This window comes from Osmerus mordax, chromosome 25 (assembly GCF_038355195.1).
Source record: "Osmerus mordax isolate fOsmMor3 chromosome 25, fOsmMor3.pri, whole genome shotgun sequence".
NCBI classification, from domain to species: Eukaryota; Metazoa; Chordata; class Actinopteri; order Osmeriformes; family Osmeridae; genus Osmerus; species Osmerus mordax.
This window is the reverse complement of record NC_090074.1, coordinates 7,764,063-7,776,982: the sequence shown is the minus strand read 5'-3', so window position 1 is coordinate 7,776,982 and position 12,920 is coordinate 7,764,063. Positions and strand designations below refer to the sequence as shown.

At 45.0% G+C, this 12,920-nt stretch overlaps 1 protein-coding gene across 1 annotated transcript in view; it reads left to right on the top strand.

The window, feature by feature from the left end:
• The window catches only part of gria1b (glutamate receptor, ionotropic, AMPA 1b), a 56,212-nt gene that overhangs the window by 23,001 nt on the left and 20,291 nt on the right, over positions 1–12,920 (top strand). Inside the window, exons 6-11 of the mRNA XM_067228670.1 lie at positions 1,824–1,982; positions 2,576–2,743; positions 2,930–3,034; positions 3,603–3,713; positions 7,676–7,882; positions 10,184–10,644. Of these exons, the coding sequence (XP_067084771.1) occupies positions 1,824–1,982; positions 2,576–2,743; positions 2,930–3,034; positions 3,603–3,713; positions 7,676–7,882; positions 10,184–10,644 (1,211 nt within the window). The remainder of the gene's footprint in view (positions 1–1,823; positions 1,983–2,575; positions 2,744–2,929; positions 3,035–3,602; positions 3,714–7,675; positions 7,883–10,183; positions 10,645–12,920) is intronic.

Below are 12,920 nucleotides of genomic sequence, written 5' to 3'. Positions count from 1 at the left end.
GCCTTGATGTGTGTCGTTAGCTTAGTGTTAGTTAAGATTAGCCTCACGTTAGCCTTAGTCCATAGAGTTTTACAAATGATGGTACCGTTAGCCTCAGCCTCAAGAGGTTTGTAACCGATACCGTTAAAGGCAGGGTAGGCAATGTTGTTGAGAAAAACTTTTTGTCATATTTGCCTAAATAAACTTCACAACTTGATAGCAACCAATACATATAAAGGTTTGACGGTAATATGAAATGTATCCAAAATCTGTGGGCGTCGTAAGCCTGTAATAAACACAACCAATCATTAAGCCATACCCTGACTAATGATTGGACAGGGCTATCTGTCTGTCTGTCTGTCTGTCTACCAGTGCACACTCTGCCCCTGCACTCAATGCGCGTCACTATAGTTTTGTGGGAGTGTCTGTGAAGGGAGGAGGTGGGATATTATGGGTTGAATCGTTTGGAATTGAAGCAAAAATAGCTAGCTTCGCACAACTTGCCTACACAACCTTTAACCTAGTGTTAACCTGGGGTTAGACTCATTCCATGAAGGTATGTGGTACCATTAGCCTAGAATAAGCCTCAGCCTCCAGAGGTTTGTAACCGATACCGTTAACCTAGTGTTAGCCTGGGGTTTGCTTCATTCCCAGTTGGTTTCATACAGTCAGTCGGCTGATCTCTCATTTCTCTCCAGGGGTAGTTCAGTCCTCAGTATTTGTGGAACAAGGGGAGATTGGTCTGCACAGTGCTGCGTCAGCCTGAGTAAAGCAGCGATCTAGCTGCCTTCCTGCCATCTGGCTGCATCTCCAGGGCTAGCTGGAGGCTGGGAGACAGACAGGAGGAGATTGTATTAAAAATTACTCCGGAGGTCTAGAAGCTGTACTTAACGAACTACCTCCACCATTCATCACTAGGCCCGGAGAACACCCACCCTAACTCAGACTGTACCGTGAGGATTGTTAAATTCATAATTGGATTGTGCTATAGGACAAAACACACTAAGAGAGCAATTGTACAAGTAGGACTTGTTAGCGTATAATTGGATCATGTAATGAAGGGGTTTTGGGGTTGGGGGGAAGGAGGATGGTGGGGGTCTGACAGCCCATGAATAATGACGATCTTAAAAGCTGTGAGATGCAACGCTATGTGTGTGTGTAGGATCCCTGGGGTTCTGCACCATGTGGAAAGAGATAGCCCTAGGGCACACAGACACACAGACACATACAAACGCACTCACACATACACCCAAGCTCTCAGACTCAAAGATGGGTAATTAAATCCACATAAACTAGAAGGATTCTCCCACCTGGTGGCCAATCAGATCTTACAGTCAATCAAACAGCACAATAAAACATCCAATGATGGCTCAGGGCAGTGTGCTTTCTCATTCCAAAGGTGAACTTCAATAAACATAGTCATTTAAAGGGACAGTGCACAGTTTTAGACTGTATATTCGAGTGTTAGCTAACCCTGTTGTTAAGATTTTTTTCTCTGATTATTTTTGTCTACCCGACAACGACTGTGAGTCCTTGTTACTGCATGTAGGTCGATACGTGACAAATCACACAAGGAGCTTTGTGAGGCTTCTTTTGAAAATGGTATGAAAGTGGTGTCGGTTTTTCTGCACTGCAGAGCAGAGCAAAGATCGACTCAGTTGATAATCTGAGGCTTCTCTGAGAGGGCACTAATCAAACATCTGTTTGGAGGAAGTACAACTTCCAGCATCCAATTGATCCCTACTTAAATCACCACCCTTGGGACAAAGGATTGACTGCTGCTGTGTTTTGTTTACATTGGCATCTGTCCTGTGATTGGTCGATTCTGTGTTTTCCCACACAAGGGCTTCCTGGATCTGAACTTCACAGAGTTCCAGAGAGGCGGGGCCAACGTCACAGGCTTCCAGCTAATGAACTACACAGACCCGCAGGTCAGCGAGGTCATTCAGGAGTGGCTGGACTTCGACAGCAAGGATCTCAAACTGGCCAAGAGGAGGCTCAAGGTATCTGTGATGTGACCGTTCCAGACCCCATCTCAGACATCCCAAGTCTCCCGGAAGGTCTGGGAGTCTCTCGCATTTCAATAGCGGCTCCCTGACGCCCACAAATGCTGTACAATCTCCCGGAAATCTGGGATTTTGTATTTCGAGCGAGCGAGAGACTGTCTAATGGTCATTTCTGGTAGAGATAGGTGCATATCGCGCGTCCTGAGTGCGTCGGGGGGGGACGGGGGGGACGTGCAGGTTGAGGGGGTACATCATGCGTCCGGATTGCGTCCCGGGGGAGCTACCTCCCGGAAATGAGTCTCTGCAGGTTGGGATGTCTGCCATCTGCATGTGTCTTGCAGTATGGATGTTGTTCATTTTCACATCACATCTTCTGTGTTCTTTCCCAAAGGACTGTAAGGAATGTATTTCCTTAAGGACTGATATGTTTCTATGCTGCACTACACCCTGCTACGCATTTCTACTTTACTTCTTACTACTTTACCAAATAGTTCACTCTATTCTAAATTTCTGTGCTCCACTTTTCTCTACGCCTCTGTTCCTCACTAAATGTCACCCTGTTGTTCTCTTGTCTGATTGGCTTTCTCCAGTACACCGGAGCTCTGACCTACGACGGTGTCAACATCATGGCGACTGCCTTCCAGAACCTACGTAAGCAGCGCATCGACATCTCTCGCCGGGGGAATGCGGGGGAATGCTTGGCCAATCCACCAGCCCCCTGGGGTCAGGGCATCGACATACAGAGAGCGCTCCAACAGGTAGGGTACACTCACAGTAAAACCAACTTATTTTATACCTCCGTGAAAACCTAGCTAGCTAGCATTATCTTTAAGTTGTAACCTAGATGATAACTATTAGTCCTCAGCGCTAACCTGACTAGCTACCATTAACCTTATGTATGTTGTCTTAAGTGCTAACCTAGCCAGTCTGTGTGTGGTCTTCAGGTGCGTCTGGAAGGCTTAACAGGTCATGTCCAGTTTGATGACCGAGGCCATCGGACCAACTACACTGTCAACGTCATGGAGCTCAGCCATACAGGACCTATGAAGGTAAACAAGAATTGACCTCCTTAAAGGCAGGATCGGTACGTTTTGCAAACTGAGTAATTTTGGCTTGAGTTGGTAAGGATTCAAAGCAAAATATACTACCCACTCCCTTCAAAGCCACTCCCCTATTACACATGACATCTGCCGGGAGGTAGGCAGGTAGACAGACCATAGCTACTTACCTACTTATTGTAGGTAAATTGCCCATCCAATCATTGCATTCGGTCCAACTGCCATCCAATCATTATGTTCGGTCCAAACTAAATGATTGGTTGTGTTTATTACACAACCAATATTTATTACCTGGGATGCCCACAGACATTGGATTTCTTAATTTGACTGTCAAACTATTTATTTAATGCTATCAGTATGTCACATTTATTTCAGAAAATATGACAAAAATTGCAACAACATTACCAACCCTGCGTTTAAAATGTTCCCACCTCTAAAAGGACGATCCATACTCTTACATAGACTGCATAACAAAATATAAACTCCAGAGTCTCTCTGTGTGTGTGTGTGTGTGTGTGTATGTGTGTGTGTGTGTGCATGCGTATGTCTGTCTCTCTAGGTGGGCTACTGGAATGAGGATGATGGCTATGTCAACACAGCTGTTTACGCTCCAGTGGTGGAAGAGATATTTGGTCTGCAAAACAGAACCTACATTGTTACCACCATTCTGGTGAGTCTAGCCCTAACCCTGCCCTGTCTTGTGGGTCTAACCCTTGCCCTAACCTTTACCATACTGGTGAGTATAGCCCTAATCCTAACATTTACAATCCTGTTGAGTCTAACCCTAGCCCTAACCTCTCCCCTCCTGGTGAGTCTAACCCTAGCCCTAACCTCTGCCCTCCTGGTGAGTCTAACCCTAGCCCTAACCCTTACCTTTCTGGTGAGTCTAGCCCTAACCTTATTAGCTTATGAGGCTAGTGTCAGTGCAGCTAGCTAGCTTAGCTAGTGTCCGGCCTGTACTTGCCTCCACTGAGACTGGCTGGAGAGATCAGAGAGAGCCAGGCTTGCCCAGTGCCAGGGAGACTAGGAGCGGGCTGTCTGTGTGGCACTGCCAGGATAGCTGGCAGGCAGGACGGAGGAGGAGAGGAGTGAGGGAGCCAGGGGAGGAGGGGGGAAAGTGGTGAGGAAATGTTGAATCTTCAACAGAGATAGGAACAGGTGACAGCATTCCCAGAGAGCTGGATAGAGAGTAGGATGGAGCGGTGGAGGAGGGGTTGGATGGAGTGAATTTGATGGAGAGAGATAGACAGATACATTTGGAAGTGGCAATTTAACCTAACTGTTTCTCAGTCAGGAATCCAACATGGATATTCTCAACACAGTTTACTGGTTTGTCCTCAGAGATCAGTGGGTTTACCCAACTTCCAGGAGAGAAAAAAGAGAGTGAGGAAGGAAGGACGGAAGGAAGGGAGTGAGACAGAGAGGGACAGAGGGTGGGAGAGTGAGAAGAGAGAAGGAGAGTGAGGAGAGAGAGAAGGAGAGTGAGAAGAGAGAGAAGGAGAGGGAGAAGAGAGAAGGAGAGTGACAGGAGAGAGAAGGAGAGTGAGGAGAGAGAAATACAGTACGCAAAGAGTCCTCAGGCTTGGCCTGTTAATGACAGGACTGCAATCCGTTACCAAACCACCCCCACTACTGCTGCACCCAGTGCCCATGAAGACAGACAGAAATAGCAGATGTGTCATTGGCCAACAGCCAATGGAAGGTGTGAGGATGGTTTGACATACAGGGCTTTCCTTTATAAACATATACACACACACGCACACACACACAGACCAAACATGCATAAACAAAAACTCACACAGACACACAACCCCAGGGCATCCATGTCTCCTGTCTCAGTAACACCATCTGAAGGCCTGACTGTCTTTAAGAACAGGAGCTGAGAAGACACGGCTGCGTGGGCAAGGTCACACTGTGTGTGTGTGTGGTTGTTCTCTATGTGTGTGTGGTCTGTGTGTTTCTTTGGTTTGTGTGTTTTGCCTGATCTGTGAGTGTGTGTGTGTGTGTGTGTGTGTGTGTGTGTGTGTGTGTGTGTGTGTGTGTGTGTGTGTGTGTGTGTGTGTGTGTGTGTGAAGACCAATATTATGCACATGCACAGTATTGTGTGTCATATTTTCGTGGCTCTGCAATTAAGGCCTTGAAAGTTTACTTTTCCATGTAGAGAACATGTGAGTGACCATTTCTCCCCTTCCCTCCCACTCACCCACTTCACCTCACACTGTCTGTACATGTGTGCGCACATTAGCATGAAAATAGATGCGCAAAGAAACCTGATTCCTGTGGGCTGCAATTAAACACAACTCGGTAACACTTTATAAGTCAACGCTTTTTGGCATTTACAAAGTGTTAACTAATAGTTAGTTAATCCTTTATAAAACATTTTGAAACATTAACAATACATTATTAAATAGTTAATAAGCTTATTATTAAACACTATGTTGATCATTAATAAACACTGTAAAAAATTATGTATTTTATTCATAATACAATTCATAAGGTGTTTGATAACTGCATTATCATACTTTATAGACAGCTTGTTAATATAGTTGCAAACCAGTAGTTTAAAAGGTGTTAGTGGTACATGAGCTGCTATAGAAAGCATTAGCAAATGGTGAACAAACCATTTACATTACCTTTATAAAGCATGAGTAAATAACTAACAACATATTTACTTATGTCTTTCATTAATGTATGCCAAGTCGAATACAGGATGTACACTATGCTTTGCAGATATCTTAACAACTATTTTATAAAGACTTACTAATGATGCAACTTCTGATTAGTAATGCAAGTTATAAAGCATTTACTAACTGTTAGTTAAGGCTTTTGTGTGACCTAATCTAAAGTGTGAACTATTTATGCCTTATTAAGCATTTATAGAAAGACTATAGGCCTATAGATGTTGTGTTTTTGTTTTTTAGGAGAAATAGCTAGTAATTTATTTACCTGGGTAATAAAACAGTATTTTATTTCCATTAAGAAGCAATACAGTAGAATTGGTATAAAAGTTGGTTACCCAAAGCTGTATTTTATTTTCCAAAAATGGCTGTAATAAACTGGAAATGTTTAGCTACTCCTCGACAGGTCTGCAAACGCCTTTGAAAGCAGAGATTTGTTAAAACGTTCAAATCGTTTTAACAAATTGAGGCGACAAAGAGTAAACATTTGGTTTCTTATATACTACAACAATACGTGGGAAGATCCCAAATCAAACACGGCGAATCTGGAGCAGACGCCATCTTGTCAGAGCAATCAGCTGCAGTTGTACTGGTGACGTCACTACATCTCCAAGGCAACATATCAACAACTCTTTTGAGAACGTCATCTGAACCAATAAGAACAGCATATTGGTTCAATTGCAACAACAGTACGAGCGTTCTGATTGGCTAATGGGTAGTCATTCCAGCCGCGTATTAAGTCTTTATTTATATATCTATGCGCGTATTGACCTAATCTGCGGTCTGATACGTATTCTTATTGCCCTCCGCTGATGTCATCTTCAAAATGAGCGAGATCGAGGAGTTTTACTATCCAGATGACAATGAAGACATCAACAGTGACGAGGAAATTCTTAACTTTCTAAAAGAGCAGAAAAGTGTGAACACAGAGAGATACACGACAAGCGCTAGGCAGATTGCTAGGTTTGGTTGCTCAGATTTCAGATTGGTTGCTAGGTGCTAACACCTGAAACACACCGTGAGAAGACTTGAGTAGAGCTGAACGAAACGACATGTTTTAAATGAAAAGAGCTAAAAATGCCATATAATAAACAACTTACTAACGTCGACCGTTCGGTCATGCCGGGAAATATCAAACTGAGGTTTTAACGTATCGACCGCTGTCACTCTCGGCTAGTAGCGTTAGAGCTAAGTAGTTAGTAAGACACATGCCTGACATTACTTCAATAAAATAGTAATTTTGTGTATCACATTGTGTTGTGTCTGTTTCCTTTTGAGAAACGTATGTTCAGCCTTTGTGAATGTGAGGTTCGAGAATGGACAAGAATACCTTAATAAATAACTTATAAATGTTTAATAAGGCATAGATAGTTCACACTTAAGATTAGGTCACGCAACAGCCTTAACTAACAGTTAGTAAATGCTTTATAACTTGCATTACTAATAAGAAGTTGCATCATTAGTAAGTCTTTATAAAATAGTTGTTAAGATATCTGCTAAGTATTGGTGTACATAATGTATTCGACTTGGCGTACATTAATTAAAGACATAAGTAAATATGTTGTTAGTTATTTACTCATGCTTTGTAAAGGTAATGTAAATGGTTTGTTCACCATTTGCTAATGCTTTCTATAGCAGCTCATGTACCACTAACACCTTTTAAACTACTGGTTTGCAACTATATTAACAAGCTGTCTATAAAGTATGATAATGCAGTTATCAAACACCTTATGAATTATATTGTGACTAAAATCTATAATATTTAACAGTGTTTATTAGTGATCAACATAGTGTTTAATAATAATATTATGAACTATTTAATAATGTATTGTTAATGTTTCAAAATGTTTTATAAAGAATTAACTAACTATTAGTTAACACTTAGTAAATGCCAAAAAGCGTTGACTTATTATAAAGTGTTACCCACAACTCACCAATTCTGCACCCCCATCAGGAGTCCCCTTACGTGATGCTGAAGAAGAACCATGACCAGTTTGTGGGCAACGACAAGTACGAGGGCTACTGCGTGGAGCTGGCGGCCGAGATTGCCAAGCATGTGGGCTACTCCTACCGCCTCCAGGTGGTGGGGGACGGGAAGTACGGGTCCCGCGACACTGACACCAAGATGTGGAACGGCATGGTGGGAGAACTGGTGTACGGGGTGAGGACTGTGTCAAACAGGGCTCCCACGGGGGTCACACAGGGGTCAGAATGAAGTGTGGGGGGGGGGACTGGTGGGGGTGGTGACAACGGGGTCACAGAGGGGTCCAAATTAAGGGATGTTCTACTGGGTGAGTGGGGCCTATTTTTCTCTCTCTCTTTCCATCTCCACTTTTCTCTTTTTCTCTCTTTATCACTCTGTCCCCCCGAACCAAAGGCCATCCAGTTCCCCTCTCCTCTGCCCACTCAAGCCCTGAGGAGAAGAATACCAGCTGACTTGAGGAGTGTGTGACAGTGAGTGTGAGGAGTGATTCTGAGAGTGGGAGGCTGTGTAAACTGAGTGACAGAGTGTGTTTGTGCTTGTCTGAGTGTCTGAGGAGTTTGACCATGTGACGTACATGACAGGATGTTTGTGGAGCTATGTGCCAATGTGTGTGTGAGGGAGTGTGGGAACGCCTTCAGGTGGAGACAGCAGAGGAGTGAGAGAGGGAGAGAGATAGAGGGGGAGAGAGAGAGAGAGAGAGGGAGGGTGAGAGAGAGGGATTGAGAGAGAGAAGAGAGAGAGCGAAAGAGAGAGAAAGAAATAGAGTGAAAGAAAGAGTGAGATGGAGAGAGAGACAAAAAGTGAGAGAGGAAGAGAGTGTGGACTGTTTTAATGTGTGGTAAGGAGAAGACACAAGACCTGTTCTTGGTTTCAGCCATGTCGTTTTATCTGGTCCCGCCCCCGTAGCCCCAACATTACATTTATGCTTCCAGGTGGCAATAGGTGACTCATTTATTACATATTGTGACAGGAACGCGAGGAGTGAGTAGAGAAGAAGGCAGAAAGGGTTGATAATCGTATAACTGCTAGAAAGAGAGAAGGACACAAGAATGGAAAGAAATATGGGGAGCAGGAAAGAGATGGACTGAAGGATGGACAGATAGCCAGACAAGGGATGGAGAAAATAACACAGGTGTCACTGTCATGGTCATGAAAATGGTTAATAACATTTGTCCAACATCTGCTTACTGGCTGGCTGGCTGGTTGGTTGGCTGACTGTATGGTTTGATGACTTTCTGGCTGGATGGATTTTTATTATTTCCCTTGCAGTTATTAGCTAGTCAGTACTTCTTAGAAATCAGTTCATTATAAAGTGGGTTTAAGAGATAGACATAAAGTGATATAAAGAGAGGGAAAGGGAGAGAAAGAGATCAACACATAGAGACATCTGTTATAGAACTGTCTCTCTCAATCTCAAGACCTCTGGTCTCAAAACCCACACATACACACTTACACACATACACTGTCCACCCCGAGGACATACACAAAGGGAAAGGACAGGACACTCACCCCAAATAATCTTCATCCAGAGTGTACTGCTTTTAAATGAGAGTGAATCCAGTGCCCGTGACCAGAGCAGACAGAATGTTCTGTCTACTGCATCTATTAATGCTGCTATCACTGTGTGTGTGCACGCGCGTGTGTGCGTGTATGTTTGCGCATCTGTGCGTGCATGTGTGTTTGTGCGTGTTTCTGTGTGTCCGTGCATGTGTGTGTGTGTGTGTGTCACAGAAGTGTGTATGGAAGACTCCAGCAGAGGTGTGTGTTCCTGTTCTGAGACAGACCAGAGAGGAGAACGCTGTTGGGTATTATTTAGACAGGGGTGTGTAACTGTTTATGTAAGGAATGTCTCTCATGAGAGAGGGGGAGGGGGAAGGAGGGGGGAGAGAGTGGTTCTCTGGAGAGATGGAGACAGTGAGTCAATGGGAGAAGGAGAGAGAGAGTGAGAAAAATGTCTGGTTGTCAACTCTGGGGAGGGTAAATTAATGACACAAGCATAATGTGTTGTCTTCCTCACTTTCCCTCACTTCTGCTCTTCCTGTCTCTCTCCTCGTCCCCCTCTCCCTCCATCTCCCTCCTCTCCCTCCATCTCTCTCTTCTCCCTCCTCATCTCCCTCCATCTCTCCTCTCCTTCCATCTCTCTCTTCTCCCTCCTCATCCCCCTCTCCCTCCTCTACCTCCATCTCTCTCCTCTCCCGCCATCTTTCCCCACTCCCTCCTCATCCCCCCTCTCCCTCCATCTCCCTCCTCTCCCTCCATCTTTCTCCTCTCCCTCCTCATCCCCCTCTCCCTCCATCTCTCTCCTCTCCCCCTATCTCTCCCTTCTCATCCACATCTCCCTTCTCCCTCCTCATCCCCCCTCTCCGACCCCATCTTTCACCTCTTCCCCACATCTCCCCCCATATCCCCTCTCTCTGCTAACTCCCCCTCATCCCCCATCGTTCCCCTCTTTCCCCATCTGTTCCCCCCCCCCCCCAGAAAGCAGACGTGGCGGTAGCCCCCTTGACCATCACCCTGGTGAGGGAGGAGGTGATTGACTTCACCAAGCCCTTCATGAGCCTGGGCATCTCCATCATGATCAAGAAGCCCACCAAGTCCAAGCCCGGGGTCTTCTCCTTCCTGGACCCGCTGGCCTATGAGATCTGGATGTGCATCGTGTTCGCCTACATCGGCGTCAGCGTGGTCCTCTTCCTTGTTAGCCGCTTCAGCCCCTACGAGTGGCAGGGGGAGGAGTCAGATGACGAGGGGGAGGGGCCGGAGCAGCTGCCGCACCCCAGAAGGGGCCAATCGTCTTCCTCAGAACCGGGCTCAGGCCAATCACAGCAGAACCAGACCCAGCAGGGGGCCACGCCAGAACACACCAATGAGTTTGGCATCTTCAACTCCCTGTGGTTCTCTCTCGGCGCCTTCATGCAGCAAGGCTGTGACATCTCCCCCCGGTACTTATACACTACTGCTGTCATACACATACACGTTATATATTACTGTTGCTGTATACAGATACACATTATATACTACTGTTAGATAGTATACATAAATATACACATTACATTGTACTACTGTTATATATTATGTGTATATACACATACAATACTTCTATTGTCATATTAGACATGCTGTATACTCTGAATACACATTATACACTACTACTGTTATATATTATCCACAAATACACATGATATTGTACAACTGTTGTATACTTCTATGTTACATACTATTACTGTATGGTATAATAATAATAATAAGACTGTATGGTATGACTGTAACACACAGATACATACAATACACAGTCCTTATGAGTTAAGACACAAACAAGCCTGTCTTTCTCCCTCACTGGAGAGAGAAGGAGAGGTGGAGGGACGAGGCAAAAGAACAGGAGAGGAGAAGACGCATGTATTTGTCCCACATAAAGGGCGGCTTATGTCTGTGTTGTGCTGCAGCCCAGTGAATAGACACGTCAACTCCGACAGAGCAATCGCTGGAATGAGCCTCATTCACCCAGCATTCTTAGAGGCTGCTCCTTCCTCACTGCTCACTTCACATTACAACAGCCGTTCTCTCTCTCTCTCTCTCTCTCTCTCTCTCTCTCTCTCTCTCTCTCTCTCTCTCTCTCTCTCTCTCTCTCTTTCTCTGCCTCCCTTTCCCTCCCTCCATCTCTCTCTTTCTCTCCCACTCTTTGCCTCTTTCCCACTCCCTGTCTCTCCCTCTATCTCTCCTTCTCTCTGTCTCTTAATCCACCCCCTCCTTCCTCTCTCTCTCCTTCTCTCAGATGAATAACCTTCCTCTGTGTATCTCTGGTCGTTAACGTCAAGGATATGTCTTCTGCTAAAGCAGCTCAGTGTCCTATCAGTTCTCTCTCTATCTTTCTCTCTCTCTACATATATATATATCCCTCTCTTTCTCTATCCCTCTCTCTATCCCCTGCACGTTCTCTATTTCTGTCTTTCTTTCCCTCTCTCCACATCTCTCCCCATCTACACTTCACGTCTTTCTCATAGGTCGAGAGTACCATTCTCATTATCACAATTACCCATCATGCTGTTGGCTTGTCCGTTGGTAGTTAAGTATACTATCTGAGGTCACTCCTCATCCTCTGACCCATGTATGCCCCCTCTACCCCCATTTTTCTCCTCCTCCCACTCACTCACATCATGTTATACCAACCATAATACTACTACTGTACATCATACGGAGTCCTGCCTTATCTCTCTTTCTTTTCCTCTCCCCTCCTCTCCTCTTTTCACCTCCTCTCCTCCACCTCTTCTCTCCTTTCTTATCTTCTTCTCCTCTCCTCTGCTCTCCTGTAAGTGTCAGGTCTAGGTATGTGTTTTGCAGGGTGAGAAAGAGCTGTAATGAGATTACACTAGCAGACAGACATCAGCCTAGTGCAGACACATGCTGCTTTACTTCCTGGATGACTGGACCATTTATCCCCCCTCCACACACACCCACACATATACACACACACATGCACTCACACACATGCATACAAACAAACACAAAAACACACATAGACGCTTGCACACACACACACTAATACATGCACACACACAGTAGACACACTCACAAATTGGCACAAACACACCCTCACACACATGCACACCCTCACACACACATACTTCACACAGCCAGTGTGTGAAGGTTTGATCTTCCTGTTCAGAGTGAGCCAAGGACACCTCTAAAAAGCTCAGCTTCAAACTTGTTTATTTTTTTCTCACTCATTCTTATGTCTCTTGCTCGCTCTCTCCCTACTCTCTCCTCCTCCTCTTGCATCCTTTCAACTTCTCACCTCTTCTTTCCTCCTTGCTCCTCTCCGTCTCTCTCCTCTCCCTCTACTTCTCTCTCCTTTGCCTCTCCTCCTTTCTCCTCACTCCTTTCCTCTCTCCTCCTCTCTCATGTTCTCTCCTCCTCTCTCTCTCCATCTCTGTTCGTCTGCTGTGTGCAAGAGAGGAACCATGTAAACGGACTCATTAGAAACTCTTTGATCTTCTAGCTCTCACCATCCTCTCTCCCCAACAACATGTCTGGAACAAGCTCTTGGCCTTTCCTCTGTCTCCTCCCCCCCTCTCTCATTCCTTGTCTCCCTATCTCTCTCCCGTTCCTTCGTGTCTCTCTCTCTCTTGCTTGCTCTTTCTCTATATATATTTCTTTATCTCTCATTATGTGAGACATAATGAGAGATAAAATGAGACATCTTTATGTCTCATTTTCTCTC